The 27,519-nt window shown below is 40.9% G+C and overlaps 6 protein-coding genes across 6 annotated transcripts; 1 reads left to right on the top strand and 5 right to left on the bottom strand.

The window, feature by feature from the left end:
• Positions 1 to 52: 52 nt before the first annotated feature.
• MONOS_4841fu6526fu16339 (uncharacterized protein) lies at positions 53 to 12,674 on the bottom strand (the record flags this gene model as incomplete). The annotated part of the gene is made up of 1 exon (XM_067874941.1): positions 53 to 12,674. One exon carries the CDS (start codon positions 12,672 to 12,674, stop codon positions 360 to 362), a length of 12,315 nt encoding a protein of 4,104 aa, XP_067729541.1. The 3' UTR covers positions 53 to 359.
• A 4,831-nt stretch (positions 12,675 to 17,505) lies between these two features.
• Positions 17,506 to 18,171, bottom strand: MONOS_4842 (uncharacterized protein; the record flags this gene model as incomplete). The annotated part of the gene is made up of 1 exon (XM_067874942.1): positions 17,506 to 18,171. The coding sequence occupies one exon, from the start codon at positions 18,169 to 18,171 to the stop codon at positions 17,506 to 17,508; it is 666 nt and encodes a 221-aa protein (XP_067729540.1).
• A 111-nt stretch (positions 18,172 to 18,282) lies between these two features.
• On the bottom strand, positions 18,283 to 18,996 carry MONOS_4843 (uncharacterized protein; the record flags this gene model as incomplete). Its single annotated transcript, XM_067874943.1, has 3 exons — positions 18,283 to 18,500; positions 18,564 to 18,717; positions 18,832 to 18,996. The coding sequence occupies 3 exons, from the start codon at positions 18,994 to 18,996 to the stop codon at positions 18,283 to 18,285; spliced, it is 537 nt and encodes a 178-aa protein (XP_067729539.1).
• A 4,135-nt stretch (positions 18,997 to 23,131) lies between these two features.
• Positions 23,132 to 24,444, bottom strand: MONOS_4844 (putative 60S ribosomal protein; the record flags this gene model as incomplete). The annotated part of the gene is made up of 2 exons (XM_067874944.1): positions 23,132 to 24,316; positions 24,385 to 24,444. The coding sequence occupies 2 exons, from the start codon at positions 24,442 to 24,444 to the stop codon at positions 23,297 to 23,299; spliced, it is 1,080 nt and encodes a 359-aa protein (XP_067729538.1). The 3' UTR covers positions 23,132 to 23,296.
• A 356-nt stretch (positions 24,445 to 24,800) lies between these two features.
• MONOS_4845 (putative Inositol-3-phosphate synthase 1) lies at positions 24,801 to 26,816 on the top strand. The gene is made up of 4 exons (XM_067874945.1): positions 24,801 to 24,906; positions 24,963 to 25,041; positions 25,151 to 25,408; positions 25,467 to 26,816. The coding sequence occupies exons 1-4, from the start codon at positions 24,816 to 24,818 to the stop codon at positions 26,677 to 26,679; spliced, it is 1,641 nt and encodes a 546-aa protein (XP_067729537.1). The 5' UTR covers positions 24,801 to 24,815; the 3' UTR covers positions 26,680 to 26,816.
• MONOS_4846 (putative ribosomal protein L28) lies at positions 26,740 to 27,507 on the bottom strand. Its single transcript, XM_067874946.1, has 2 exons — positions 27,476 to 27,507; positions 26,740 to 27,314 (listed from the first exon to the last, which is right to left on the bottom strand). The coding sequence occupies exon 2, from the start codon at positions 27,312 to 27,314 to the stop codon at positions 26,904 to 26,906; it is 411 nt and encodes a 136-aa protein (XP_067729536.1). The 5' UTR covers positions 27,476 to 27,507; the 3' UTR covers positions 26,740 to 26,903.
• Between the last annotated feature and the right edge of the window lie 12 nt (positions 27,508 to 27,519).

Here is a 27,519-nt window from a genome sequence, read left to right as displayed (position 1 = left end):
TGAAGGGATATTTGTTTCGTTGATGCTTTCCTAAATTTCTCGCAAAAGGTTCTCATTTTGATGATTTTTGATGAATTGCTCCAAATGAAGTGAGGAAAAGTTATAATTTTATTTGCCATTCAATATTCATTTCGGCCAATCAAAAGAAGCCTATATCCAAAGAAAAAACAAAGCAAAAAACAAAGCAAAAAACAAATAACCTGAAAAAATTGCACCACATAAACGGAATACTCGTCAAATTCATCGAGTGATCCGTCAATAGCGAAGCATCGTATCCAACACTCCATATCCGTTCATCCATCCCAGCTGTTGTTTCAAGGCAGTTGTGCTAATCATCTTCTTTCTCTGCTTCCTCCTTTTCATCTATTGCTATATCCACTCCAGCTTCTGCTCTGTCGAGTCGCAGCCTCGCTGCCTCCATCATCGCTCCCTGCTTCAAAATCGATGGCGTCTGATGCTGTGACAAACACAGCTCCTGCGGGAAACCGACTGAAGAATTCTCGCTTCAAAGTCATCAAGCCCCACCTCTCCGATGGCGATGCAGACAAGCATGCTTTTATCATTTCTCCATATTCCTCACTCCCTGCTTTCTCGGGTTTCGGCCTCTCCCCATTCACAATTTTCTGCCCGGCTGCTTCTGCAGAATAGTCTCCAAACGGGATCTTCAGAGTCAGGCATTCCCACAACATCATCCCCACAGAAAACACAACTGACTCCTTTGTCGCTCTCATCTTTTTCTTCCCCATCAGCTCCGGCGCCTTCCATCGCTTGTATTCGTCTCTGCAGCCTTCATCATCCTCAAATGCCGATGACGGTGGCGGTGAGTCTACGAATCGCTCACTCATCAATGAAACATCAGAGGATGATGTGGCAATCGTGCATGATGAAGCAATGGATGAGGAGTCCGAATCCGACTCATCAGAGCAGTCAGAGTGAAGCGCTATGACAATCACCATCTGCTCAGAGAACAGCACAATGTGCGGACTCAGATTCGCCAATGACTGAAGCGGGTTTTCCATCTCATTGAAAGAGTGCAGCGCTCCATTCACCACCCAGAACAGGATCTGTGCAGCTGTCATCTCCCGCTCCTTCAATGAACCAATCGCCATCTCCTTCTTCTCATTCTTCCCATGCACAAGCATGAATAGCGAGTCACGAAGATCCGCTATCAGCTTCTCATGCGGCGACGAGCATGCCATTCCATCCACCAGATTCGACATGGATGACGTGGTTGGGCACAGACTCTCTGATCGAACAAATGTTGAATCTGAATCAGTTGTCGAAGTGGTGGAAGTGGATGAAATGGATGGCGATGGTGTTCTCTTTCTTGTCTCTTCCTCAACTTCTTTCTCATCAACCTTCTCCAATGCCCATTCTGGGATCTTGTCTGAATCTCTCCCAAGGATGTATTCGGTGGAGCCGCTCTCACTTAACAAATGCTCAGACGACTCTGAATGTTGCATATTCGTATCATATGCTCTTTTCTTGATCCTCTCTTCATTCTTCTTCTCTGCCTCTCTCTCAGCTCTTTTCCACTGTTCCTCAGGCGACATCTCCATCGTCATCATCTCAATCAGCTTCGGATCCTTCCTCACTGTATCTTCCACAATCTCCTCCAGTTCTTCTGTTCTTCTTTTTTGCTTTCTCCATCGAACAGTTGTAACCACTGCTATAATCAGAATTACAAAAAGAACAACAGCCATTATTATAACAACCAATGGCCATGATGATTTTTCTTTGTTTCCTCCTTCAACAAGTTTTTCGTTTCCATTCACCTGTGCTTCTGTTCTGTTCTTCACAACAAACCATTTCGTGCCCTGCCGCCTGGCTGCATCTCCAAACTCAATCCTCACCCTCACCTCTGCTGTCTCTGCCGCTCCTCGAGCTGCTGATGCTCCTATTCTGCTACACACCTCCTCCTCTGATGCATAGTCAGATTCCACAAACTCATGCCGCTCCACTGCTTCTGCATCCCCATCCCATACACTTACCCCAAATGAAAGATTGCACGGAATTAGCAGTCGCCCCACAAACCTCACCTCCAGCTCCTCCCCTGCTCCCCTCATATGCGCCTCCTCCACAACTGGCACAAACAGTGCCCATCCCCTTTCCCCTGCAATCCCTTCCAGTGTGCACCCTTCACTCAGAATCCACAGCGAGCTGTTCTCCTTTGCCCCATCCCCTCCTTTCAGGCTCACAACATTAACCTTTCCCAAACCGCTGCACACCACATTCCGCCGGATGGATCTGTACTTCTCCACTGTCCCATTGTTGTTCTCAAACATCCCCATCTCAATCCTCACATCCCCACCATCCACTCCAGCCCCTCCACAGCTGCTGTTTGCAATCACTGTGTCTTTCATCCGGCTGCTGCAATTCTCCATCTCAACAACAGATCCATTCCAAAAGCATATCCCTTCCTCCGCTCCCTCCCAGTTTGTCTTCTCCAACAATCCACATCCATCAAACGTACAGCTGTCAAATGCAATGCTCGAAGCACACAAAACCTTCACTCCACTCCCTCTTGCCGATTGCGATGTGCATCTTCGGAATGTGCAGTTCACAATTTCTCCCATCTCTTTCCCTTCCCCAGCTCTTAGCAATATGCACGATGCTCCTCCAGAGAGGCGTGTGATGTTTTCAAAGCTGCACGATCCAATTCGTGGCAACAGCTTTGCTCCAGAGCAAATGATGCTCCCATCTTCCACGCTAATATCCGCCACGCTCACATTGTTCACGCTCGTCTCTTGCTCCGGTTTTGATGTTTCGATCACTCCCTTCACTGTTTCCAAGAATCTGAGACCTGCAACCTGAACGCTTGACACAGCACAGCCACCGCCTCCAATCCATATCAGCGAGAACCCAATTCTCGCCTTCCCATTCTCCTCTTCGCCATTTTGCATCGTGCTGAACGAACACAGCTGTATCCTGAGCATCCCGCTCTGCACTTCAATCAGCCTTGCATGGCCCCATTCTGCTCCTTCTGCAAACGCAAACCCCAATCCTGTCACCTCCACATTCCTCTGTGTCGCAATAACCCCTTCCCTTCTCTGCTCTTCAATTCCCTTCACAATTATCTGCGCCATGTCGCCTCCGCTCGACAGAACCCTCATCTCCACAAAATCGCACTCCCTCTCAATCACACTCTCTTCCTCCACAAACATCTGGCTCACATAATCCCATGTCACATGCTCTACCCCATAGTCGATCGATCGGCATGGAACTTGAGGCATTCCACACGATCTCTCATTTTTGCCTCCCTTCTCTCTGCTGCTCGACACCACAATCGTGTCCGACTGGAATATCGTAATGATTCCCATCAGATCAATCGCCTCCACTGTGTGCTGTGTCCTGTCCATCCCGCACATCCCGTTTTGACGCACATACACACTTTCCCGCAGATCCAACCGGAACTGTGTCTCGTTGATCTGGTTCTCGATGCTGAAGCACTCCACAAATACATCCCGTCCCAATGCTGCATCATTTCCACGAAACTCCATGCTCCGCAGCTCAAAGTCCAGCTCCCCTGTCACTTCAGAGTGCAGATATAGCCCTCCTCCCTTTCCTCTCTCTGCAGAACATCCACTCTGCTTTATTGTCGATTCGCTCATCCGCAGCCACCCCCCTTCGTTCAACGAGAAATACACAACCCCTCCTTTCTCGCTTTCCGACGATTTGCACGACTCAAACACGCACCCGCTCACATTCACACAAATCCCGCCATCGCACTTACACTCAACAATCCTCGGCCTATTCCCTTGCCCTGCCACAAACGAAAATGTCGAATTTTCCATTTCAACCACACTCCCCTCATCACCGTTTCCAACATCACCATCCACAACTTGAACAACTGCCCCATCTCTAATTCTTCCCGACTCCACACGCATTCCAAGCAGAATGCATCTGCACCCACCATTCACCTCAAATAATCCTTTCCCTCCATTCATGCTCCTCGACTCCAGCTCATCCACCCTCAGCTCCCCATTCAACATCCTCACAAACACACACCCTCCTCCTTCCCCTTCTCCTCCCTCTGTGCCCTCTCTTGTCTCAAATACACACTTATCCAGCCAAAGTGTTCCCCCATTGTTTTCAACTGCCCATCCTCGTCCGTTCTCAAACCCTGCTGCCATGCACACACTCATCTCCTTCAGCACAAGCATCCTCGTGTTCACAATCACCCCTCTGCCTCTCTTCTCTCCATCTCCTCCAAACACCAGTGCAGATCGAGACAGCTTCTCCTCTCCATTCCTCCACCTCTCCACACTCAAGCTCGACAGATCCCACTCATCCTCCACTCTCACCTCTCTTCTGATCATAACCCTTTTCTCCTCTTTCTCTTTCTCAATCTGCTTCATCCCTTTCCACAGCGTGCCGCACGGATCCCTCTCGCTTCCACATCCCATCACATCAAACCCATCCTCGCTTATGTACACCACCCCCGACCAGTACTTCACCACAAGTCGGAGCAGATCCGTCTCTCCAAGTTTTTCATCCTTCCCCACAAACAAGTTCTCATCCTCTTTCAATTCTCCATATATTACTCCAAACGATTGCTCGTTCACTGTCTTGTTCAGATCCACTCCTTCTATGTATATCGCCTTCCCTCTTGCTCCTCCAACCGTTCCCTTGAATTCCGTGTCTGCAAAACGCAATCCATCCTCTTTCAACCCTTCCCTGCTGTCCACATATATCACCCCTCCACACCCTTCCTCCCACTCCCATCCGCACCCTTCAAAATAGCTGTTCGATATCCCAAACGTATCCTCTCCTTTCAGCTTCACTCTCATCACCCCTCCTCCTTCCCTATCTCCATCCCTTCCATCCCCTCCATCCCCTCCATCCCCTCCATCCCCTCCAACCCTCTTCACATCCTCAAATACACACCCGCTCATCTCCACGCTCGAGCAAAATTCAAACGCCACTGCCCCAATCTCCATTTCTTTCACCAAACATGAAACTGCCATCACTTTTCCCCCACTGCTCTTCACCATGCTGTATTCCACTATCCCTGCTCCCTCCACCTCAAATTCACACAAAACCAGCCACAGCTCCGCATTCCCTCCCCCACTCCACACAACCTCCTTCTTCCCCTCTTCAAGTCTCACTGGCACAACCATCCTCACCCTTTCAACATTCAGCACCTTTTCGTTCTTCACCACCCAGCTCTCCCCATTTCCTTCGATCTTTTCCCTTATCTCAACAACACTTTTCTCCTCTGCCGAGCTCCCTTCCACCTTCCATCCGGACAGATCTTCCACCTTCCTTATCCCGACCGTATCGATGATCTCCATCTCAATCATCCCATCCTCGTTCTCTCCATGCTCAACCCCTTTCTCAAACGACTCGCACGGATACTCCTCTCTCCCACACCCCATGATGTCTGCCCCATTGCTCCCCACCACAATCCTTCTTGAGCGATATCCCACCAAAAAATACATCAGGTCATGCGCCTTCTCCGAAAACCGCCCTTCATCTCTGCCCATCATCCTCACTCCTGCCTCGCCTCCTTCTTTCACCAGCTCCAGCTCAAACCGCTCCCCAACAACACTCTCCTTCAGATCTCTGCACTTAACAAACACATCATCCCCTTCATGAGCCGCATTCCCCTCAAACACCATCTTCGATATTGCAAACCTGTTCTCACAGTCTGCATGGATCCACATAAACACCCCACCTCCTCTCCCTCCTGTCTCTTCTGCCCTGCAATTCTTCACTGTGCAATTCTTCACCAGCACTTCGTCGTCCCCACCCATCTCCCAGCTTACCGCCCCGCCATCTCCCCTCCCTGAGCAGCACCCAACAAATTCACACTCCTCACTCAATTCCACCTTCCTTCCATCCATCACCCTTATCACTCCCCCACTCCCGCCCCAGCAGTCCCGTGCCTTCATTCTCTTCACCACTATCTTCGTCCCTTTCTCTCCAATCACCAGCCCACCCCCATCTGTCCTTGCTCCACTCATATTCACATCCTCGCACAACAACCCCCCTCCCTTCATAACACACATCCCCCTTCCATCTCCAAATTCCATCTGCCCCACACTCACCTTCTTCAGCTCCACTGACCCTCCTCTCCCACAAACAATCCACATGTTTGTCTTCCTCTTCTCTTCTCCTTTCCCTCCAAACACACACTCCACAACATGAACCTCTCCCACTCCCATCTCAAAAAGCTCCGAGTGCACAGACTTCTCTGCCACTTCAAACTCGATCCACTCAATCGTCAGCGTCGTCGACCAGCTCCCCACCATCACACACACTTTCCCTCTTTCCCCCACCACCACCTCCGACTTCGCCACCTCGTCTCCTCGGATCGTCAGCGACTCTCCTTCTCTCCTGATCTCCTCCCCAAGCTCGCTCTCCTCCATGATGTGCAGAATCGTCTTCTCCTTCCCCAGCTTCTCATACCCTCCCTCCACCGTGTTGCACGGCAGCTCATCGCTCCCGCAGTTTTCCTGCCCAGTCACAGTCCTGTTCACAAAGATGATGTCTCCCTTCGGCGGAAACAGATATTTCAGCAGCGTCACATCGATCCCCGCATTCCCCGGATCCACCACCCACATCGTGTTGTTGTACTCCTCCCCTTCCTTTGCCGACCCCTCCCACTTCCTCCGATCAATCACCACTCCTGGCTCTCGGCACACCAGATACACATCCACCCCAATGTGCCCCTGATTCCCTTCAAACACATCCCGCCTCATCGAGTAGCTCACATCCACATCTTCAAACTCCATGAACAGCCCTCCTCCCTTCCCTCCGTTTCCATCCACTTTGCTCTCCCGCACTTCGTTCTCCTCAAACACCCAGCTCCCTCCTTTCCCCACACGAACATGCACACTTCCCCCTTCTCCCGTTCCGCTCTCGCACCGAATCACACTCACAACGCATCTCTCCACCACACACTCCATCCCTTCTCCCACACTCCCCACAATCACTGCCCCATTCCCTTCCATACGCGTCACCCCGCTCACATTGCTTTCTGCCATCCTCACACTGCTCGTCCTACCAAACTCCCACACACAGTGATCCCCAAATCTCACTGCTCCGCTTGCCGATGTGTTCCCCACCTCCAACGACGACCCCTCTCCAACCCATATCAGCCCTTTCTTTCCTCCACTCGCCACTCTCTCAACCACAACCCCTTCAACACTTCCTTTCGATCCCTCTCGCAATTCAACCATGCTCCCACTCTCAAACTCCTGCTCCCTCACCTCAACACTCTTCAGCTCCATCCTCCCCCCAACACACACCACAAAGCTGAACCCCGCTTTTCCACTCCCCATCCTCATTCCGCACCTCTCCATCATCAATCCCGACAGCCGGCTCACCACCACACTCCCCTGCCCTCTCACAAACGTCTTCTCCACCACAAACACCACATCCGCAAACCCTGTATCCTTCCTCGTCTCTATCACCCCTTCGCTTTCTTCTCCCAAATCTCCTCTCACTTCGTATTCTCTCCTCTCTTCACACCCCTTCACATCCATCTCTTGCCTCGATATATCAATCACTGAGCAAAATACAAATCCCCTCTTCAGCACTATTTCTGCTTTTCTCCCGAAAAACCTCGCCCTCCCGCAGTGCTCCATCGTCGCACACCCAAACCACTCAAACCCACACAACGAATAGTCCATTCCTCTTTCCCCTTCCACATACCCTGGACTTCCCCACTCCTGAACAAACACCCCAAGTGGAACTCTCATCTCCTCTGCCTCATCATACCCCACAAATTCCAACCCATCCAGCTCCCCACCTCCCACATCCACCTTCAGCCTCTCCGAACTCACAACACCCCCCAGTCCTCTCCCTCTCACAAACATCTTCCGACCCACCCATGCCCAGCACTCCTCAAGCTCAACTTCTTCAATCACAAACCCATCTGCCACACTGCACTCCATGAACATCCACCCTCCTTTCCCTATCGTTTCCTTTTCTGCACAGCACCTCTCCCCCTTGCAGTTCCCCACAATTACATGCCCTTTCCCTTCAATGCACACCTTCAGCGCTCCCCCTTCCTCATTCGCCCTTCCATCCACATCCGTCATGTTGCACCACAAAAACTCCAGCTTCCCTCCAATCACACTCGACACAATGCACGCCCCATTCCCCCCCAAGCACCCAACACTCCCAAACGAACAGTTCCAAAACTCCACCCCACTTCCCTCAACCCTTCCTTCTCCTCCTGATTCAAATCCCAGATCAAACATTGGCTCCTCCACCACAAACCCCTCAAACCGTGTTTCTTCCACCTTCAGCACTTCCCCGCTGAAACGGATAATCGCATACCCCACACTTCCTTGCACCCCTTCCTCCAATCCAAATCCACACTTCCTTATCCAAAGCTCACCGCCTTTCGACTGACAATTCATCAGCTCTGTGACCCCTCCCTCAAATCTGCTTGGCATCTTCACATCCAGCCACTCCAACTCCGTCACCCCTTCCGTCTTTATCGCTGCGCTCCATTCCCCGCTCAGCATCCCTCTCACACTCATCTCCATTGCAATCTCTCCCATCCCTCCCAACCTCGCTCCGCTCACATCCACCTCTTCTCTCAGCTCTGACCCTCCTGTCAGCACCACCCACTTCTCCCCATCCTTCCCTGCATGCCCAAGCCCATATTCCACTGTCATGCATGGATATGCGCTCATCCCGCAATACACCTCATTCCTCCCTCCCTCTTTCCGAACTTCCACCCTCCCTGACACATATCCCGTGATAAACACATACAAATCTGTATCCTCCCTCATCGCCTTCCGGTCTCGCCCAACCAGCGAGTTCCCCCTCTCCCTGATCGACAATCCAAACCCAAACCTCAAAGGCGTCACATACTCGCTCAGCTCATCGCATATCACATACACATCTCTTCCAGCTTTTCCTCCGTTCCCTGCAAACTCCACATCCCCAAACACAACTCCATCCCCTTCCACCCCCAGCTCCACAAACACTCCTCCCCCTCTTCCTCCAACCCCTTCATGTTCCCCTGCTTCACACATCTCCACCACACTCTTCTCCCCACTTTTCCCACTTTCCCCACCATCCCCTATCTTCACGCTTCCCCCTTTCTCCACAACAACCTTCATCATCCCCCCATCCCCTTTCCCGCTTCTGCACCTGCTCGCTTGAACATTCACCACCTCCACACTCCCTCCGCTCCCCACAACCCCATTCACACCAACCCCATCTCCTTTCCCTGCTCCTATCGAACTCATGTTGCACCCACTCACCTTCACATACCCTGCCCTTTCGCTTCTCACCACACTTCCTTCTCCAAGCACACACTCATTCGCCTTCGAATTGTTCATCTCCAGCCTGCTTCCACTCTTCACCACAATCATCGACCCTGATTTCTCGTTGCATCCTGTCATCCCCACATTCTGCAGCTCCACCCTCGACCCATCTGATCCTTCAATCAGCCCATCTCCCGACACCCTCGACACATTCCTCAGTTCTGCATCCTCCAGCACAATTGATGCCTCGCTTCCAGCTGCAATGCACATCCCATCCCTGTCGAAGTGCACAGACTCCAGTCTCAGCGACGGCCAAACCACACTCCCGCATGTCACTTTCACCAGCGAAAATCTCACAGCTACCCCCGGAGCTTTCAGATCAATCGCACACTCCAAAACACTCAAGCTCCCTCCCCTCACCTCAATCAATGCTCCTCTTCCTGATAGAATCGCCGGAATCCACATCTTCACTCTCTTCAATACCGTGCTCTTCCACACACAAAACACCCCTCCTCCTCCTCCTTCTCCTTCTCCTTCTCCTTCTCCTTCTCCTTCTCCTTCTCCTTCTCTCCTTGCTGCATTGTCCACCACAGACAGCACTGTCAGCCCTTCGTCTCCAGTCACCTCATAGCTTCCCGATGTCATCTCCACCTGCTCGCTCACTTCCACCAACTCGTGCACCTCCACTTTGTGCGTCTCACCCCCTTGCCGCTCAAGCGAATACTTCAGTGTTCGGCATGTGAAATACTCAAACCCACAGTTTTCGTGATCAGCCCCTCCTCTGCTCGCGTGCACTGTCTCCCCAACCTCCTCAAAATACACTTTCAATGGAATCACCAGCGACCTCCACTCTCTGTCTCCTATCCCCGCATAATCCTCCCATCCCCATCCTCCTCCCCGAAGAAACCCAAACTTCTTCACACAGCTCTCCTTCAGATCTGCAGAGCAGATAAACATCATCTTCCCGCTTTTCGCTTCATTCCCCACAAGTTCCACATTCTCCATCCGAACATCGTCTTCCGCATTCCTCATCTCCACATACAGCCCTCCGCCCCTTCCTCTTCCGCTGCTCCCGCTACCGCTTCCTTCTTCAGCCTTGCAACCCTCAATTTTCGTGCTCACGCTGCTTCCCCCCAAAACTGCCACACTCCCTTCCACAACCCCCACATACACTCCGCCCCCATTCCCACTGCTGCACCTGCACCCCTTCACTGTGGTGTTACACACAATCACAGTCTCTCCTTCCCTCAGTGTTTTGCTCATCACTGCTCCATTTCCCCTGCTTCGCACAATGTTCCTTATGCTTCCCCCAGCAATCCTCAGCTCTCCCGGATATCTCGATTCAAGCAGCGCACAGTCTTCCATCTGTATCCCCTCTATCTCGCTGTCTTCAATCTCACACACCCCGTTTTCAACAACAAACATCGATCTTCTGCAAAACACTCCTGCTGCTTCACTCCTCACACTGCACCTCACCAACCGTGCCCTCCCTCCTGCTTCCCTCACACTCATCAGCGACCCCTCTCCAGATGCCCCTCCATCCATCACAAACACAATCGAGTCCGCTTCAATTGATCCGCACGTGATCCAGACAAGCGCATCCCCTGCTGCTGCCCATCGTATTATCGGTCTTTCTCCGCTCCCCTTCACCTCAATCACAATCACCCTATCTTCCACCCCAATCCCTCGCTCTGCAAAAGTGCTTCTGCTCAGCGATATCTTTTGCTTCAGCTCTGGATTCCACTTCGTCACCCCATACCCTATTGTCTTGCACTCATCTCCCATTGTCCCACAGTGTATCTGGTCTTCCTTCGTCGGATTCACATTTATCTCCCCTCGAATGGTGTTCGGTATCCAGCTTGGCCTGCTCTCATTTATTGGGCATGTCCATTCATTCGGTGTGAAGCAGTGCCACACCCTTGGTTCCGCACTCGTGGAGCTGCATGTTGCAAAATCATTCGCTGCATACAGCGTCTCATGATCTGTTCGGAATGCCACGTCATGTCCGTTGCCCAATGTGCATGTGTTATTCTCAAATAGCAAAAATCTCAGTTTAACTGGCTTCACAGTACTTCCATTTCCGGCCAATAGTATTGCCCCTCCATAATAATAAGCTGAGTTGTTTGAAAATGAGCAATTTGATATCGCTTGGTTCAATGATATTGCATTCCAAACAACAAGGCATCCTCCATATCTCGGATTGGCGCAATTATTAAGAAACGTGCAAGATCCAATAAATAATGCATCGCTAACAGCTGACGAGAACAATCCAGAATAATGTCCTCCAGTATTTTCTGCAAATATTGAAGAAGTGACATATACAGTACCTGCTGCCTTTGTTGTTATATAAATACCTGCACAATAACTTCCACCAGTTTCTTCAACAGAGCAGCTTATAACAGAACTATTCACCATGTTTATGAAACCTGTTCCTGTATCATACACTGCACCTCCATATGAATCTGGAAAAGTGGATTCCAACGAACAATTTCTGAATGTTGTTCGCAAAATTGAAAGTGTGGCATTCCCCGTGATGCACACCGCTCCTCCGTAACTCCCAGTTGTGTGCACTGTGAAAATCAAGTCTTCAAGAATCACATCTCCTGTTGAGTTCTCTTGCCTCGTCGAGTTCACATTTTGCTCGCACCTCTCAAACGATGTGTTCATCACAAAACAGCATTCTTGCGTGTGACACCCATCATAAAGCATCCCACTGTCTCCATTTTCCACCCTCTCAAATATTGAAGAAGCAACTCCAATCCTTTCAGCATTGTTCTTCCTGGCTCCGTTATCTGCACCATCACTTTTGCCATCCACTCTGTCTCCACTGATTCTTCCTGATATGTTCCTGAACAGGCAGTTCTCCACGAAAATCTCTTTCAGACTCCCTCTTGCCAAAACCATCCCTCCCTCTGCCCTCAAACACTCAAATCTGCTTTCCTTCAGCTTCACCTCGTTGCCTCTTCCAAATCCCTCCACAACACCGCCTCTCCAAATTCCTTTCTCTTCTCTCATTTTCACTGTCATCTCCAGCTCAACCCTGCTGTCTTCGCACCAAAACATCCTCTCATCTTGGCCCCCAATCGCAATCTCGCACCAAACAACCTCCAGCACTGATCCATTCAACCTCCCGATCCATTCAAATCCTTCCCTGCTCCCCAGCTCTGCAGATCTTATCACTAACGAGCTGTTGCAACAATCAAACCTTGTGGAGATTCTGCTCCGCATCACATCTCGCATCTCGTGCTTTTCATGTGCATTCTCGCTCTTTCCTTCTTCCCGCTTTCCATCCCCGATCAAATTTGTGAACAAGCTTGTTTGCATCATCAGCCTCTCTTCTTCTTCTTCTTCCTGAAAATCTTTCATTTGCACTCTCTTTCCACTCGTTTCTTCACAAACACCACAAAGCATGGCCAGCACCCCAAACTCCAGAAATAATATCATTTCTCAATCAATCGCACTCCTTCACAGCAGTTCAAATTTCGAATCACAAAAATTTAAAAAGGAACCAAGATCACAGATCCCTATTTTATCAGATTTGAAATTAAAAATTATATAATAAAAATATTTCGAATTTCTTTTCCACAAACTCTCTTTCCTGTGTCTTCTTTCTTCAACAAGCATAAATTTCGTGTCTTTTCTTTTCAGATTTCACGGTTCGTTTTGTTATTTTTCCCCCCTGTTTTTTCATTCAAGTTAATAGCAGGATTGCTCACTTTTCAGTCCTTGTTCAAAAAAACAAAAAACAAAACCAAAAAAACAAAAACCAAGATTATATAAGAATAGTTAAAAATAAAAAATCATCAAACGTTTTTTTTGATGCTGGAGCATTCATAGGGGAATATTCAATCTTTTTCTCAGAATCTCCTTCGCTTGGTCTTTTGCTTCCATTTCTCCAAGAAGATCCAAGTTAAATGCTTTCTTCATCATGAAAAAAGTGCTGAAACTCTGAAACGAGCTTTCCGCACAGCCTGCAAAAATAAATACATTCGTTTTGTATTTTTTTCGTAATTTCAAAAGAAAATGAACCAAAAAGAAAACAGAGTGATAAAAAAAATAGTGTTCCAAAAATATCACAATTCTGAATTTTCTTTTCCAAAATTGAAGCAGCTATCCAATAAATATCTTTACAAAAACATCCTCAGCAACAATGGATTTTAACAGAACAATTTGCACAAAACCAGGGAAAAAAAAAAGCAGCAAAGCACTCAAGGCATCAAATGCCCTCTCATTTTCATAAAAATAAAACAATAAATCCATGAATTTGTTCGCACAGCCATGAACACACTTTTCATTTCATCCTTCTTGCCACATCTTCGGAGCACTCATCCCGCCACGGACCTCATACAATTTCCCTGTTTCTAATTCTGTTTCTGCGTTATTGCCTCCTCCATCGACTTGAATCCTTCTTTGTCTTTGTTCAGCTTGCCTCCCTTCCCTTATTTCTGTGCTGGCTGTAGACTGATGCTTCTGCTTCCTTTTGGTCATTATCTTTCTTTTCCCTCATCCATCGGAGCCTGGTTGATGCTCTGCATCGCTCGCCTGCAAGCCATTAAAGATAATGAATCTCGAATAATACTGGCTGTTTTGCATGCAGCATATCTTCATTTGCTCACAGCAAAAACAGTTTGTTCCCCGCTGGTGATCGAAACAGTAGTGGCGCTGCATCCTTCAGCAATAAGCAGTCACCAAAGTCATCCTTATTGCGCATTTATCACTTCAAAAAAATGTGCATTGAAGCATTTTTGCTTGCTATGCTTTTTTGCTTTCTTCCATTCCACTTTTGCTTTATTTGCACATGCTTTCTTCTTTCTTTTCGCCCAATGGCATTGAAATCAAAAAATAAGATGCTCAATGCTCCTGAACACTATTAATCCAGATTTATGGTGGAAAGCATCACATTTCACACTCTTGATAGCATCGCCTAAAATGGAATTTACCCTTTCACAAAGTATTGTCGTGCGCCAGCTGCATCAAAGCGTCTGCTCTGTGAATATTGTATTTTGAGCTCATTGCTGCAATGCAAAGCTGCAGCTGATATATTTATATCTGAAGCAATATAACAATTCAGAGCAGTTACGCCCCTTCTTAGGATAAATTGATTCTAATTCTTCTCGGCTCTTCAAAGCTTTCTCAAAAAGTCGATATGTTTCTTTTTTAATATTGGGTTTTTGCGAAAAATTATCATTCAACGAGCAAAACAATATATAATACTGCTATCGAGTTAAATTCATAAAACCGTTTTGTTTGTTGTTTTTGAGGAATATGCTTAAAAAATTTATTTATTCATTTTTGGAGCAATTTTAATCTGTCAAAAGTCTTTATTTGTTGATAAATTGGAAGTAATTTTTTTCAATTTTTTTCTAAAATTTTTATTTTTATTAATTATTTCTTATTTCTTCATCGTAATCATCTTTTCTTTTCACTTCTTTCATCTTTTGGTTTTCTTTCTTCTCTTCCAAACAATGGCTAGAAATGTTTTTCCATGGGAGATAAAACATTATAGCTCTATTTTCGCACTGAAGGTGCACCAAGTTTCTTGCAACACCGAATTAAACTGTCCAGGCAGCATGATACATTTTTAAAATGTAGAATGAATCATCGAAAGATTCATTACAGTTTGAAAAACATGTGGAAGGGCATCGACTATTGCTTTTCGTCGAAGGAAAACGAAAGAAGAAAATAGAACAGTTTTCAATGAACTTAAGCATCTCTTTTTTTTTAAAAAAAGGAATAAAAAACCTCAGAGTCATGTGGTGTTGAATGATGAGTTCTTAGGGGGAATAAAAGTGGTTATGAAAATAGTTATATCGGTATATTTTTTCCTCAAATGTGGTCGTTGTCTTATCAAACGTTGATTTTTTGAAGTCAATATCTCGCTTTATTCGTGTCGTGCCTATTTTAACTTTTGGACAATTCCTGGAAAAAAATCTTTTTTTTTTCTTTTACCTCAAATAATGCCTCTGTAATCCGTCCATCACAATCTCCACACGTGCAAAGCCGTGATCTGAGCAAGATTCTTAATTTCGATGGTGATATTTCACATAGTCAGAAAGTCGGGATTGTCCAGGAATAGCCAACAGCAGCTGCTGCATCCACAGGTGTTTCGAAAAGAATGTTGACCCATGCTTTGGAGCATCCGATTGTCACATACGAATGGTGAACTGATAAAAATATTTGTGAGGATGAAGAAGTTAAAAAAAAAAAATTCATCAATGTTGAAGACATGAGAAGATGAGTTCTTGTAAAAGTCATGAAGTGATTGAAGAAAAAAGTGGAATTGCTGAAGAGAATTCTTGTTGGATCATAACAAACGTCGAATGTCAACGTTGTGAGGAGTTGTTGGTATGTGTTCTGGATTCTGCAACTCCATAGGGTCAACTTTTTAATGGGACTTTTTCCCTTATTGGCACTTTTTTTGTTTTTGCTTGCTAAATGTCGAGAAATGAGAAGTAGTTTTCAGCATTTTAAAAATCCTTTTTAACAAAATTAATTCTATTTATTTCCTGTTTTTATTTTTATTTTCGTTTTTTACACATCGAGAAATTTCGTTTTTTTGTTAAATTTAAAAGGACTTTTTCTAGCCAACTGGGAATCGCCCAAGAAATTGGGGACATGTTTTTTATTGCATTTGCTTCGAACTATTAATCTTTAAAATCTTTTTTTTCACAAACATTTTTTTCTTGTTTTTTTTGCATTTCAAATTTTCATCAACATTCTTACATAAAACCGATTATTTCTTTGTTAATATAATGAAATGATAAAAATAAAAATGTGTTTTGAAGAATATATGTATTATAAATGATGTGTTGAAAATATAAAACATTGTTTTTAACTACTTATCTTGAACAGCCAAATGGTACCAACTGCTTTTAATCTATGATCAAACTTTTATTGTTTTGATAATTTCTTGACAATTAGAAAATTTTTATAAACAACTTTTAAAACACATCATTAATAATGTATTTGATTTTCATATCATATTTTAATTTTTATCATTTCATTATATTAACAAAGAAATAATTGGTTTTATGTAAGAATGTTGTTAAAAAAATGAAATGTGAAAAAAACAAGAAAAAAGTGTTTATGAAAAAAAAGAATTTAAAAGTAGTTAGATAATAGTATTTGCTATTCAAAACATGTATCCAATTTCTTGGACGTTGCCTAGTTGGCTGGTAAAAGTCCTTTCAAATTTAACAAAAAAACGTAATTTCTCAATGTGTAATAAGCAAAAATTAAAAAACAAACTGTAAATAAATTGCGTTAAACTTGTAAAAAAGGTTTTTTGAAGTACTGAAAGCCAATCAACGTTTGTTGAAAGTTGGCAGTCAAAAACAAAAAAAGTGCCAATAAGGGAAAAAGTCCCATTAAAAAGATGACCCTAAATATTTCCTTTGTTTTTAAAATTTTCACTATTGTGTTTCTTCCTCTCCATTTCGAATTTTTCAATCAGAAAGAACTAATTCCTTCATTAATTCGGATTTTCCAAAAAATATTATCTGAAAAAGTTTCAGAACTCAATCCAATTGTTTTGCTTTGATGACAAATAAAAATCTTTCCTCAAAGACTTTCAATTCACATTTCTCCTGCAAACACTTCTAGATCTTCTCTTGAGAACATCTCTTTCACTCTTCCCTTTCCATCAATTTTTCCTTTAAATAACAGTTTTCACTGTTTTGTTGATTGAGAAACGAGAGAAAGGTCAAAACCAGATCTTATCACTTCTTATTTTGCACAAGTTAATGTTGCTATGTTTGATTATAATTATGCGATGCGAATTTGCACAGTCTATTAAAACAATTTTTCTATTTATAATAATTTGGATATTGGGTTATCATTTTATAGGGTGGTCCTAAATATTTTGTTAAAATTATTAAAAATGGGAAATTGAAAATGAATTATCAAAAAAATATCGATATAACTGAATTCATTTCACATTTGTCAGTTTGAAGGATGATCAAATGAATGATAAGCTTCAATTTGTCGCAGTTTGGAGCTTCCGAATAACCGAACAATTCATTCATTGAATACGAATATTTTTCAAAAAATTTTCAACAGATATGATTCTTCAAGAATTTGATTGATGAACAAGACGATTGCAATTAATAACGACTCATAATGGTAATTATTTTAATGAAAAAATTTTATTCATGTTATTTTTTGCACCATATTCAATAATTTTATCAAAATATTTAGGACCACCCTAAATCTTGACCCTTTTTCTTTATTCTGACTTAAAAAAAATGAAGTGTAAAAAGTTCAAAATACAACATTATTAAAAGAAAACAAAATCAGAATTAATTCTTCTGATAACTATCCTTTTTCCTTCACCTCGATTTAATGAATGATCTTTCTTTTCATCATCAGAATCATCGTTTTTAACAAGTTGGAATTTTCTTTTAATTTTTTTCTTTTCATCCACAACAGTCTTCACTTCATCTTTCTCCTTTTCATCCATTTCATTTTTCCTTTCAATATTCGTTTTCAAATGATTTTCCCATTTCTCAAAAAGATTTTCGTCGGTAATCACTTTTCCATAAAAGTTGAATCTATTTCTTCGGGATGGAAAAGGGTAAATTGAAGATTCGGGCAGTTTCAAAAGAACTGGCCCAGAAGAGTTGTGAAGAACACCACTGCAAGCAAAAGCCTTTTGAATAACTGAAGGTGATAATCCTATGTGGATGGCTTGAGGCAGAACGTCTGAAATTGCTGCTCGTTTGGAGGAAGATGAAGAAGAAGAGGGAGCCTCAAATCTGTTTGTCAGTTCAGATTTGAACACAGCAAACACTCCTCTGTCCAGTGGTTGACAGAGGTGTGTGCTGTGTGGCACGAAGGTTAAAACGTCGACTTGTTGTTTTTGGAATTCTCGCCAGATCGATGGATCTGCGCGAGATGCATGCGAGTCAAGAAGGAGAAGAATGTGCTCGTTTTCAAGTGACATGCGCTTTCTTCTTTCGATAACAGAAGGAAGAAGAATGGTGAGAGCATCCCTTTTAAATCACTCGTTATCCATCCAGCCGCTTCCATTTGCCCATATTTCCAACGTTGGAGATTAAAGGCTATTCTGTTCCTCTGGGAAATTTACACTTGGCCATAGAATAACAGAAGGAAAGGCATATCCATCTGCTGCCACAGCTGCCACGAATGGAGAATTAATCATTCTTGGTGGTTCCTTCGAAAAACCTGCTTTCGTATTTGTAGAATGCACAACAAGCTGTTTTGAGTCTGTGGGAACGCGAATTGAAGATTCGTCGATATTTATAATAAAAGCTAGATTGTAATTGTTTTTTTCATGAAGCTCGTCGAGCGTTTAATACAAGTGTTTAAAAACACTTTTGCACGAAACAGCCAGTCTGTTGATGTCCAAATTCTTCGGCGTTCCAGTCTTCAGCTCCGGATGACGCTTGACAAAGCCGTAAGTTGCAGACATTGAAACTTCAGTAAATGGTGCGTCTTCATCATCGTTGTCGTTTATAACATTTTCTATCTGAAAAGCAAATGATTAAAACATATAAATAAAAATAAAACAAACCAATTCTCTTGTTTTTTTCTAAGTAAAACATGTTCCAGACTTTGCTTCAATGCAAATAATATCCAAAACTCTTTGTTCCTTTTCGCCAACAACTGCTGCAGGTCTGCCAATTTTTCCAACCAGCCTTCCTTTTCTGAGAGCTCTCACAGCATTTTTGATACCTGTGCGGCTGAATTCCTTTGAATAAATTGCATCCGTCAAGCGAACAACTCCATCAACAACGATGTGAGCCATTCGCTCCAGCCGACTGTGATACTTCCTGTACTTACACGAAGACATCGCGCGCTGCAGTTTTTTCTTACCATCTTTTAATTTTATTTCTGTTGATATTTTCATTTATTAATAATATTTTTAAGATCGTTATAATTTTTTATTTTGAAAATTGAAATGAAATGAAGAAAAAAAAAAATCAAAAAATAACATTTTTAACAAACTGAAGGTTTTATTCCACATGCAACCCTCCAATTCCACACACAGAAGTTCAATGAAGGGGCTAAACCACCCTGCATCTCACCCCTATGCGAAATTGGGTTTGCTTCAAAATGTGTTTTTTTGTCTATTGAATTCATATATGGGGTTAAATATTTGACTTTGGACATTTTCATAGAAAAAACATGCATCTTTGGCTAACTTTTTGTGATCAAAAAAATTGATATAAATGGGTTAATTTTTTGAATTACATATGAGGTCACAAAACATTATGTTATTTTATCAATGATGTTTGAATACAGATATGAAAATCCAATTCATATTGAAATCTGATAAAGTTTTTTAATGAAATAAGAAAAACAATTTTTTCAAGCTTTGTGCAAAAAAAGCTTGAAAGTCCACACTTTTCCCCATATAAACAAAAAAATAATTTTTCTATTTGAAATTGTTGGGAAAGTTAATGATTAATAAAAAAACGGTCTTTATAAAAAAAAGTCAAGATAAACTATGACCCGATTTTTCCTGAAGTTCTTCACAAAAAAAAATTCTTTCAACATCAATAACAATCTTTTAGTGCTATTATGTTATTCAGACTATTTCTATAACATTTTTGACAAGTCTGATTTAAAATTCATATTTTCTTTTAAAAAGCAATCCATTGAAATTAAAAATGTGATTTTTGCGATGGAAAATGAATGAAAAAAATATTAAAATTGTTTTTTCATTCAGGCATGTGTCCCTACCGATGCTGATTATTCAGCAAAACCGGAAATAATCACATGGAATACTATCAAATAGGTTCATTATCACATTTTTCTGTGTAAGAACATATTTACACCATTTTTTCATTCAATATAAAAACGAAATTATCACAGGACCAAATATTTATGTGTGGTTATTTTTGAATCCAATTTCGCTTTATCAAAAGTTTCCAATTGAAAATTAACTTTGAGTATTAATTAACAATAACTGAAAAGTTTTCTATTCTTTCAATGATAAATATTAAATGAAAATAATCAAAATATAACTATTTTTTGAAATTATTGTGATTTTTTCATTTTATGAATGATTTCTCTCCATAGAAGTTCGACCTTTAAAGAATCAACACTCCGAAAGAAGTTTTGATTACGAAGATATTAACATTACTAATCGCTTTTAATGTCGCTGCTGATGCTTTTTCAATGAATTATCGATTTTCTTTGTCAAATAATTATGAAATTCAAAATTTCATTAATGAATTTCTTAAAGCCCAAATATCTTTGTTAAATTTTTTGAAAAATGTTTAAATGTTGAAAAATGAGTCTTTGCTGTGATTTTTCAGAAAAAACAAAATATAACCTAAAATTGATTTGAATATGTGTGATTATTTTTGAAATCATATCTTTTTTCGGGGTGTAGATTTTTCATTGATTAAAAGTTTTTTAGAAGAAAATTTGTGATCAAATGCTAAAATTATCACATCTGTTTCGAAAACAAATACTTTTACCTAATCAAAGAAAAAATTGTTTTCAATAAGCCTTTTAACAATTCAATGTTCATTGGTTAACATTAAAAATAAATTTTTGAACCGAAAATTTTGAAAAAAAAATTTGATTTCAAAAATTATCACCCATATTATATATTTTCGATTTTTTTATTTATTCAGTCATATACCTTATTGTCATTATCGAATATTTTGATAATAAATTGTTCAAAACTCGATGTTAATGTTTCCGGTTTTTGATTTTTTGTGAGTAAATTTTTGATTTTTGTCCGTCGTTTACTTTTCATCAAATTAATTGAACCATTCATAGCATGGAAACAAGAAAAATTCATCGGAGAAAATAAAAGGGGAGAATTATTTAAAAAAAAGGGTTGATCAAAAAACATTAAAGGAAAATGGCAGATCCTATGATAAAAAAATATTCAGTCTTTGAAAAGAAAACCACATTTATCAACGAAGATCGATCTTGGGAATGATTTTTCAACATGGTTCTGACAGAAAAACATCCGTAGTGTGGTATTCCCGGAAAAGAGTTGAAACCGAAAACTGAGGGTGAGAATTGTCACTATTGGACCTGTAGAAAAAGTGGAACAAAAAGATCAATGTTCAAAAATTCAACATTGGCAAATTCGAAATTTGAAGTGGGAAAGTTTTGATTGATCAAATTTCTATTGTTGAAAGGAGTTTCTTCAAAGCATATTAAAATTTTGATAGGAGTTCATAATGCTGTTGTGGGTTATTGGAGCAGCGTATTGAGATGTGCCTGTGTGGATCTTAAAAAACCTGAATCCAACTGTGTTAAGTGGGTTAGGAAAGATAGAGGAGATCGAGAATTGAACGTGGGAATGGAGAAATTATTCGAGAGTGAGAAGATAAAGAAAATTTGGATTTTTTGTGAAAAAAAGAACGGACGGTATTTCAGAAATAAGAAAGTCAATTCATTATTATTGTTTCATATCTTTCTTTTTTCACTCTCATTTCTCGTATCAAATCTCACACTCTTTTTGGAGCAACTGAAATGAATGACGAGTTGAAGGCTTATTCCACTTTGGGATAATTGGTGACATTCAAAAGACAGTGTGCCACAAAAGGCAATATGAATATCCACGCAATGGTGCTTGGACAAATACAATTGAAGGAATGCAGTCCCATTTACAGGGTTTTCTCATACGCACGGAGCGAGAGAGAGCTTAATAAAATAATGAGTGAAACAAAGATTTTTTGAATTGAGCAAAAATGGCTTGAAAGTTCGTCGTATTCACTCCATATGGAATTGAAATTTTTCATTGAATGAATATTGAATCAAACTTTATTTTCTAATTTATTTCTAATTAATTAATAATTAGGGTGCATATTTTATCTTGACCTCAATTTTTTATCTCAACCCTATTTTTTTGAAACTTATTTTTGCTTTTTTGATTTGTTAAAAGGCGAAAAACAAAAACAAAATTAATAGACTTCTTGATATTTTTGTTTTTCAGAATTCTGTTGAAAAAAATTTTGAAATTTTTCTATTCAAAAAATTATTTAAATTTTTTATAATTTTAGGACCCAGATCAAAGACTTGCTGGCCGTGAAGCGAATATTTCATACCGAACGTTTTTATCTACAGCATCATAATTTCACATTCCTATTTTATTATTTTAACTTGTTTTTAACATTTTCAATTTAATTTTTGACCTTTTTTTCTCATTTCACTGTTTTTGCTTAAAACACGATTTTTTTAATAAACAAGTGTTTGTGTCAAATTTCATTTAAATGAAAAAAATACACAAAGTCTTAATTATCGTTTATTTGTATTAAGTTTTGAAATGAAAAGGAACTTTTCAAGAATATTAACAAAAAAGCAAGTACATATGATTTTTTTGTTATTTCAATTACCAAACATATACAAACAAATAATCATTTAAACATACAAGAATCGTTTTATTTTAATAATGTTTATTTATCATTTCAATAAATTTCAAAACAAATTCATATTTGTCCTTAAAATCGTGTTTTTTGAATATATGTGTGAAATGAGAAAAAATGATAAAAAAACAAGTTGAGAAAGTTTAAAACAACTAAATCATATAAAAAATAAACGATGTATTATGATATGAAAACTTAAAACTTCTGATAAAAAATATCTGCTGGAAAAGCAGCAAGCCAATGATCAAAACAAAAAATTATTATAATCCTCGATCTTTTTATAAAACAAGAAATATTGAAAAAAAAATATAGAATAAGGAAATTAAAACATTTCAAACATTTCAGGTTATTTTTTATTTATCGCAGGCTTGTGTATAGCTGAAAGCATAACAAAAATGAAAAAGGTCAAGATAAAGAAAAAAGGTCAAGATAAAATTATAACCCTATTTGCATTATTTACCGTTGTTAAGGAAGACTGATTTTGAGGTTATTGCAGAAAAAGTTTGGAACAAATTGTTGTTTTTTTTCATAAATGCAATAAATATGCACTATATTTTAAGTGTAATTTTTTTAAACAAAAATGTAAATGAAATGCCATAACGAATCAAGACAACAACAAAAATAGTCATTTTGTCGTGTCCGATATAATATCAACTTGCCAGCTATAGTTATTTTAATTTTGAATGCTGATGAGCTACTTCATAATAAAAGTTATGTTTGAATAAAAGAATGCTCATTCACAAACAAGCAAACAAACTTATATATATATATTAACTCCTCGCTAAAAATTAAAATATTTTCGTTCATTCTTTTAAATTTGTGCAACTTCACAAAGGTAAACAATTGAAACATTAAAATATTATTTGTTGTCTCTCCCTTCTTTGAGGCAACATATTGAGCTGCTTTAAAAGCGTGCATCTGGAAGTGATCATGTCTAAATTTGGAAGATGCATCGATGAACTCAAGATAAGTTGGTCTTCTCTCGCGTTCTGGGCGAATTGATTTTCTGATTGTGATGACTCTCTTTTTGGTACCAACAACACCTCCCTTGATCATCAGCCAATCATTTGTAACTTTTCCGTAGTGTGGGAAACCACCAAGAGGTGTGATTCCTTTCTCTGTCAGATCTGAATCGGTGGTAGCTGATTTTCTATCTCCAGCACGCCCAATACGATAGATCTTCCTGTTCACTTCAGTTCTGTGGAAGAACCCGTGCTGACCCGTACGGTCCACTGTGCGCAACACACGCGATGGATGCCATGCACCAATGCAAGCAACCTTCCTGCGCAGACAATGGGATTTTCTTTGAAGCTTACGAACACACAAACGAGCAACAACACCCTGAGTTCCGTGACCACGAAAGATACCGATCAGATCGACCATCTCGTCTTCGCTGAACACAGTGCTGACACGCACTTGCTTTTCGAACAATTGATAAGCAAAGTGAACTTTTGCAGCCATGGCTCCACCGTTCACTTGGATCTTCATCAAATGAGCTTTCTTTTGTCCAATGTTGACCATTTTCATTTGAGTGTGGGCCAAGATACGCAGAACGGTGCAGTGCTTCACAATACGTTCCAATTGTTTCTTGTAGTTGGCATCAAATTTGCCAGAGTATTTGGTGAAGGCGAGCTTCTTTGACTTGTACCATTTCTTGTAGAACTTTCTTTTAACGCTGACGTCCAAGGATTTGGCCCAGAGTGTTGTCAATGAGCGCAGACCACGTGGAGTCTCAATTCATCCCACCATACTGCACACAACCATTGGCTATCATTCCAAAATTGTCAATTTTCACAAACTTCGTGACGATTTGCACGTGCTCCGTCTGTTTCACGGATAACGTGCATGCAGCCAGCCATATATCCCATGAATGCTGTCAAGTGGAATGGTTTCTTGGGATCATCCTATATAAGTTGTTTATCGTAAAGAAATAACAAAACATTATTAATCTGGATGACAATTCAAAATTCAAACCTTTGGAAATGACTGAATTACATCCCTTCCTCTGAATCAACGCTTACGCGAGAAAAAATCAATATCACAGAAAAGGCAGTGAGTAATTTCATGAAGATGTATTTATCTGTTGATCAATGAATTTAAAATTATTCTTAATTTCGAAGATTTGCAAAATGTTAATAATAATGCTATTGTGAAAATGAAGTGAAAATTGATAACATAAAATTATTTTGAAATATCGAAATATTAAGAGTAAGGTAGAATTGATCAATAAATGTCATTCCACGTTACTGCACCTACTGTCCAAGAAACAGACGATTTAATTGTTTCTTCATTAGTTAGTCATGGCACAGATGTTGAAGAACGTGTGAATCTTGTGCTTTTATGAAAATTAACAATGAAAAATCTATTTATGTTTTAGCCGCTCCTGGGGAATATGTTGTGAAGCCTTATGCAAAGGAATATGTTTTCTGCACCAAAAAGAAGGTGCCAAAAGTTGGGTTTGCATATTATATCTTGACTATTATTTATATTTAATGAATTTAATTGTGATTAATATTTAAATTTTCATTTGGATAAAATGATTTTTGATCTTGCTAATTAAACCAGAGTAATGCTTGTCGGACTTGGAGGAAACAACGGATCGTCATTTGCAGGAATGATCATGGCTAACAAACACAAAGTCAAGTGGATGACAAAACGAGGAGAGATGTCGGCCAATTTTTATGGTTCACTTACTCAAGCCACAACGATTCGTCTGGGAAAATGTGGAGAAAAAGATGTTCACATTCCGTTTAAAAATGTCCTTCCAATGGTTGAACCAACTGATTTGGCAATCGGAGGATGGGATATAAATAATATGCCACTGTATGAATATCATTGATTATTTTTAAAATTATAATTAATTTTAATAAAAATGACAAAGTGGTGATGCGATGCGTCGTGCTCAGGTGTTTGATTTTGAGCTTCAAAATGAGTTGTACAAATACATGCAGCCGATTGTCCCACTTCCATCAATTTACGATCCAGATTACGTTGCAGCCAACCAGGAAGAACGTGCAAACAATGTTATTACACTTCCAACAAAACAAGCCAAACTCGAGAAAGTTCGTGAAGACATGCGAAACTTCAAGAAGGAACACAATTTGGACACATTAGTCATTCTCTGGACAGCCAACACAGAACGTTTCTCAGAGATTACAGAAGGCATCCACGATACTGCAGATAATCTTCTGAAAGGAATTAAGAACAACGAGAAAGAAATTTCACCTTCTACAATGTTTGCAGTTGCTGCTATTTTGGAAGGAAATCCATTCATCAACGGCTCACCTCAAAACACACTGGTTCCTGGTGTTGTTGAACTTGCATTGCGCCACCAGGTGTTTATCTCAGGTGCAGATTTCAAAACAGGTCAGACAAAAATTAAGTCTGTTTTGACTGACTTTCTTGTTTCATCTGGTCTGAAACCAAGATCCATTGTTAGCTACAATCATCTTGGAAACAATGACGGAGCAAATCTGTCTGCAGCAAAAACATTTAAATCAAAGGAAACATCAAAAATGCACGTTGTTGATGATATTTTCCTTTCTAACCCCGTTTTGTATCCCAATCCCGAGAAGGATCAACCCGATCACTGCATCGTGATCAAGTACATTCCCTTCGTTCAGGATTCAAAGAGAGCAATGGACGAATACTCCTCAGAGATCTGCATGGGAGGACTGAACACCATTGTGCTCCACAACACATGCGAAGATTCTCTCCTTGCTATCCCTGTGATGCTCGATCTTGTTGTTCTTACTGAACTGTTCACCAGAATTCGCATCGGAGAGCGCTCTGGCAAGACAGAAAAGGGACATGATGCTATGAAGCCACTCCCATCATCCAAGTCCTCTCTGCTTGATGGTGTTGAAATGTTCTCGTTCCACCCTCTTCTTGGAGCCATCCTTGGATTCTTGCTCAAGGCTCCAATGTTCCCCAAAGGCGTTCCTGTTGTTAACTCGCTGTTCAAACAACGCCAGTGCTTGGAGAATTTGCTCCGTGCATGCAGAGGATTGAACACCCGCACATGCATTGGACTCAACAAAATGTATTCAGCTATCCAAATTGGAGAAGAAGATAGAAAGAAGATTGGAAAATAGGAAACAGTTTTTTCTCTATATTTATTATCAAATGGTTAACGTTTTACGTTGTCCATTATTTTTTCAATCATGATATTTATCGCAACACATTTGTATTTAAATAAAAAATTATATTCAAAAAAAGATAGAAACCACTTATTTCTTTTTCTTGAAATTGCTTCCATTTGCGTGTTCAAAGTATTTGATGTGGGAAGAATAAGAATTGAAACGAAGAGATGAAACTTTTACTTTTTCTCAGTTTTCTTTGCAGCCATCTTTCTTCCGTGAGCACGACCCATCGCACGGAGCAAAATGCTTGCGCGTTTAACTGCTGGACCAATAAGGTCACGTCTGTATCCTCCATGTTTCAAGATATTTCTCACAGCTGCAACAGAGTGTTTGTTTGTCTTGATCTTGCTAACTCTCCATGCTTTTGCGGGATGACGTCTTGCTGGTCTTCTTTTCAAATGCACTTCAATTTTCTTTCCTCCCTTTGCATATTTGATGTTTACAGCTCTTTTGTTTGCCAAGCCTGAGAAACGTTTTCTGTTAAGGCAAGTCAAATTTCCTGGCTCAGTTGCAAAAAGAGCTCCATCTCTCTTCACCAAGTATGAACTGTTGCGCTTTACAAGTTCCCACACCAATGAATTCGACATCTTTTAAAATTATGAAGGTATTTGACGAAGAAGGTCGAAATGCAAAAACATTTGAAAAATAAAATAAAAGTTATAAAACAGTTAAAAAAACAAAATAAATATAATATTAATAATTAGAAGCAATAATTTATTGCGCAATAAAGTTTATAAAGTTCACAAACAGCAATAAAATATCAGACGACTGATCTATAATTTCCTTGAATGA

Source organism: Monocercomonoides exilis (genome assembly GCF_001643675.1).
Source record: "Monocercomonoides exilis strain PA203 chromosome Unknown scaffold16-1735695, whole genome shotgun sequence".
In the NCBI taxonomy this organism is placed as follows: domain Eukaryota; phylum Preaxostyla; order Oxymonadida; family Polymastigidae; genus Monocercomonoides; species Monocercomonoides exilis.
This window is presented reverse-complemented; position numbering and strand designations above follow the sequence as displayed.

Bases quoted from the DNA above. Each gene is read 5' to 3' on its own strand.
- MONOS_4845 (XM_067874945.1), top strand. From the start codon at position 24,816: ATGTCATTCCACGTTACTGCACCTACTGTCCAAGAAACAGACGATTTA. The intron at 24,907-24,962 runs GTGTGAATCTTG...TTTATGTTTTAG, and splicing joins TGGCACAGATGTTGAAGAAC to CCGCTCCTGGGGAATATGTT. The intron at 25,042-25,150 runs GTTTGCATATTA...TAATTAAACCAG, and splicing joins AAGAAGGTGCCAAAAGTTGG to AGTAATGCTTGTCGGACTTG.
- MONOS_4846 (XM_067874946.1), bottom strand. From the start codon at position 27,314: ATGTCGAATTCATTGGTGTGGGAACTTGTAAAGCGCAACAGTTCATAC.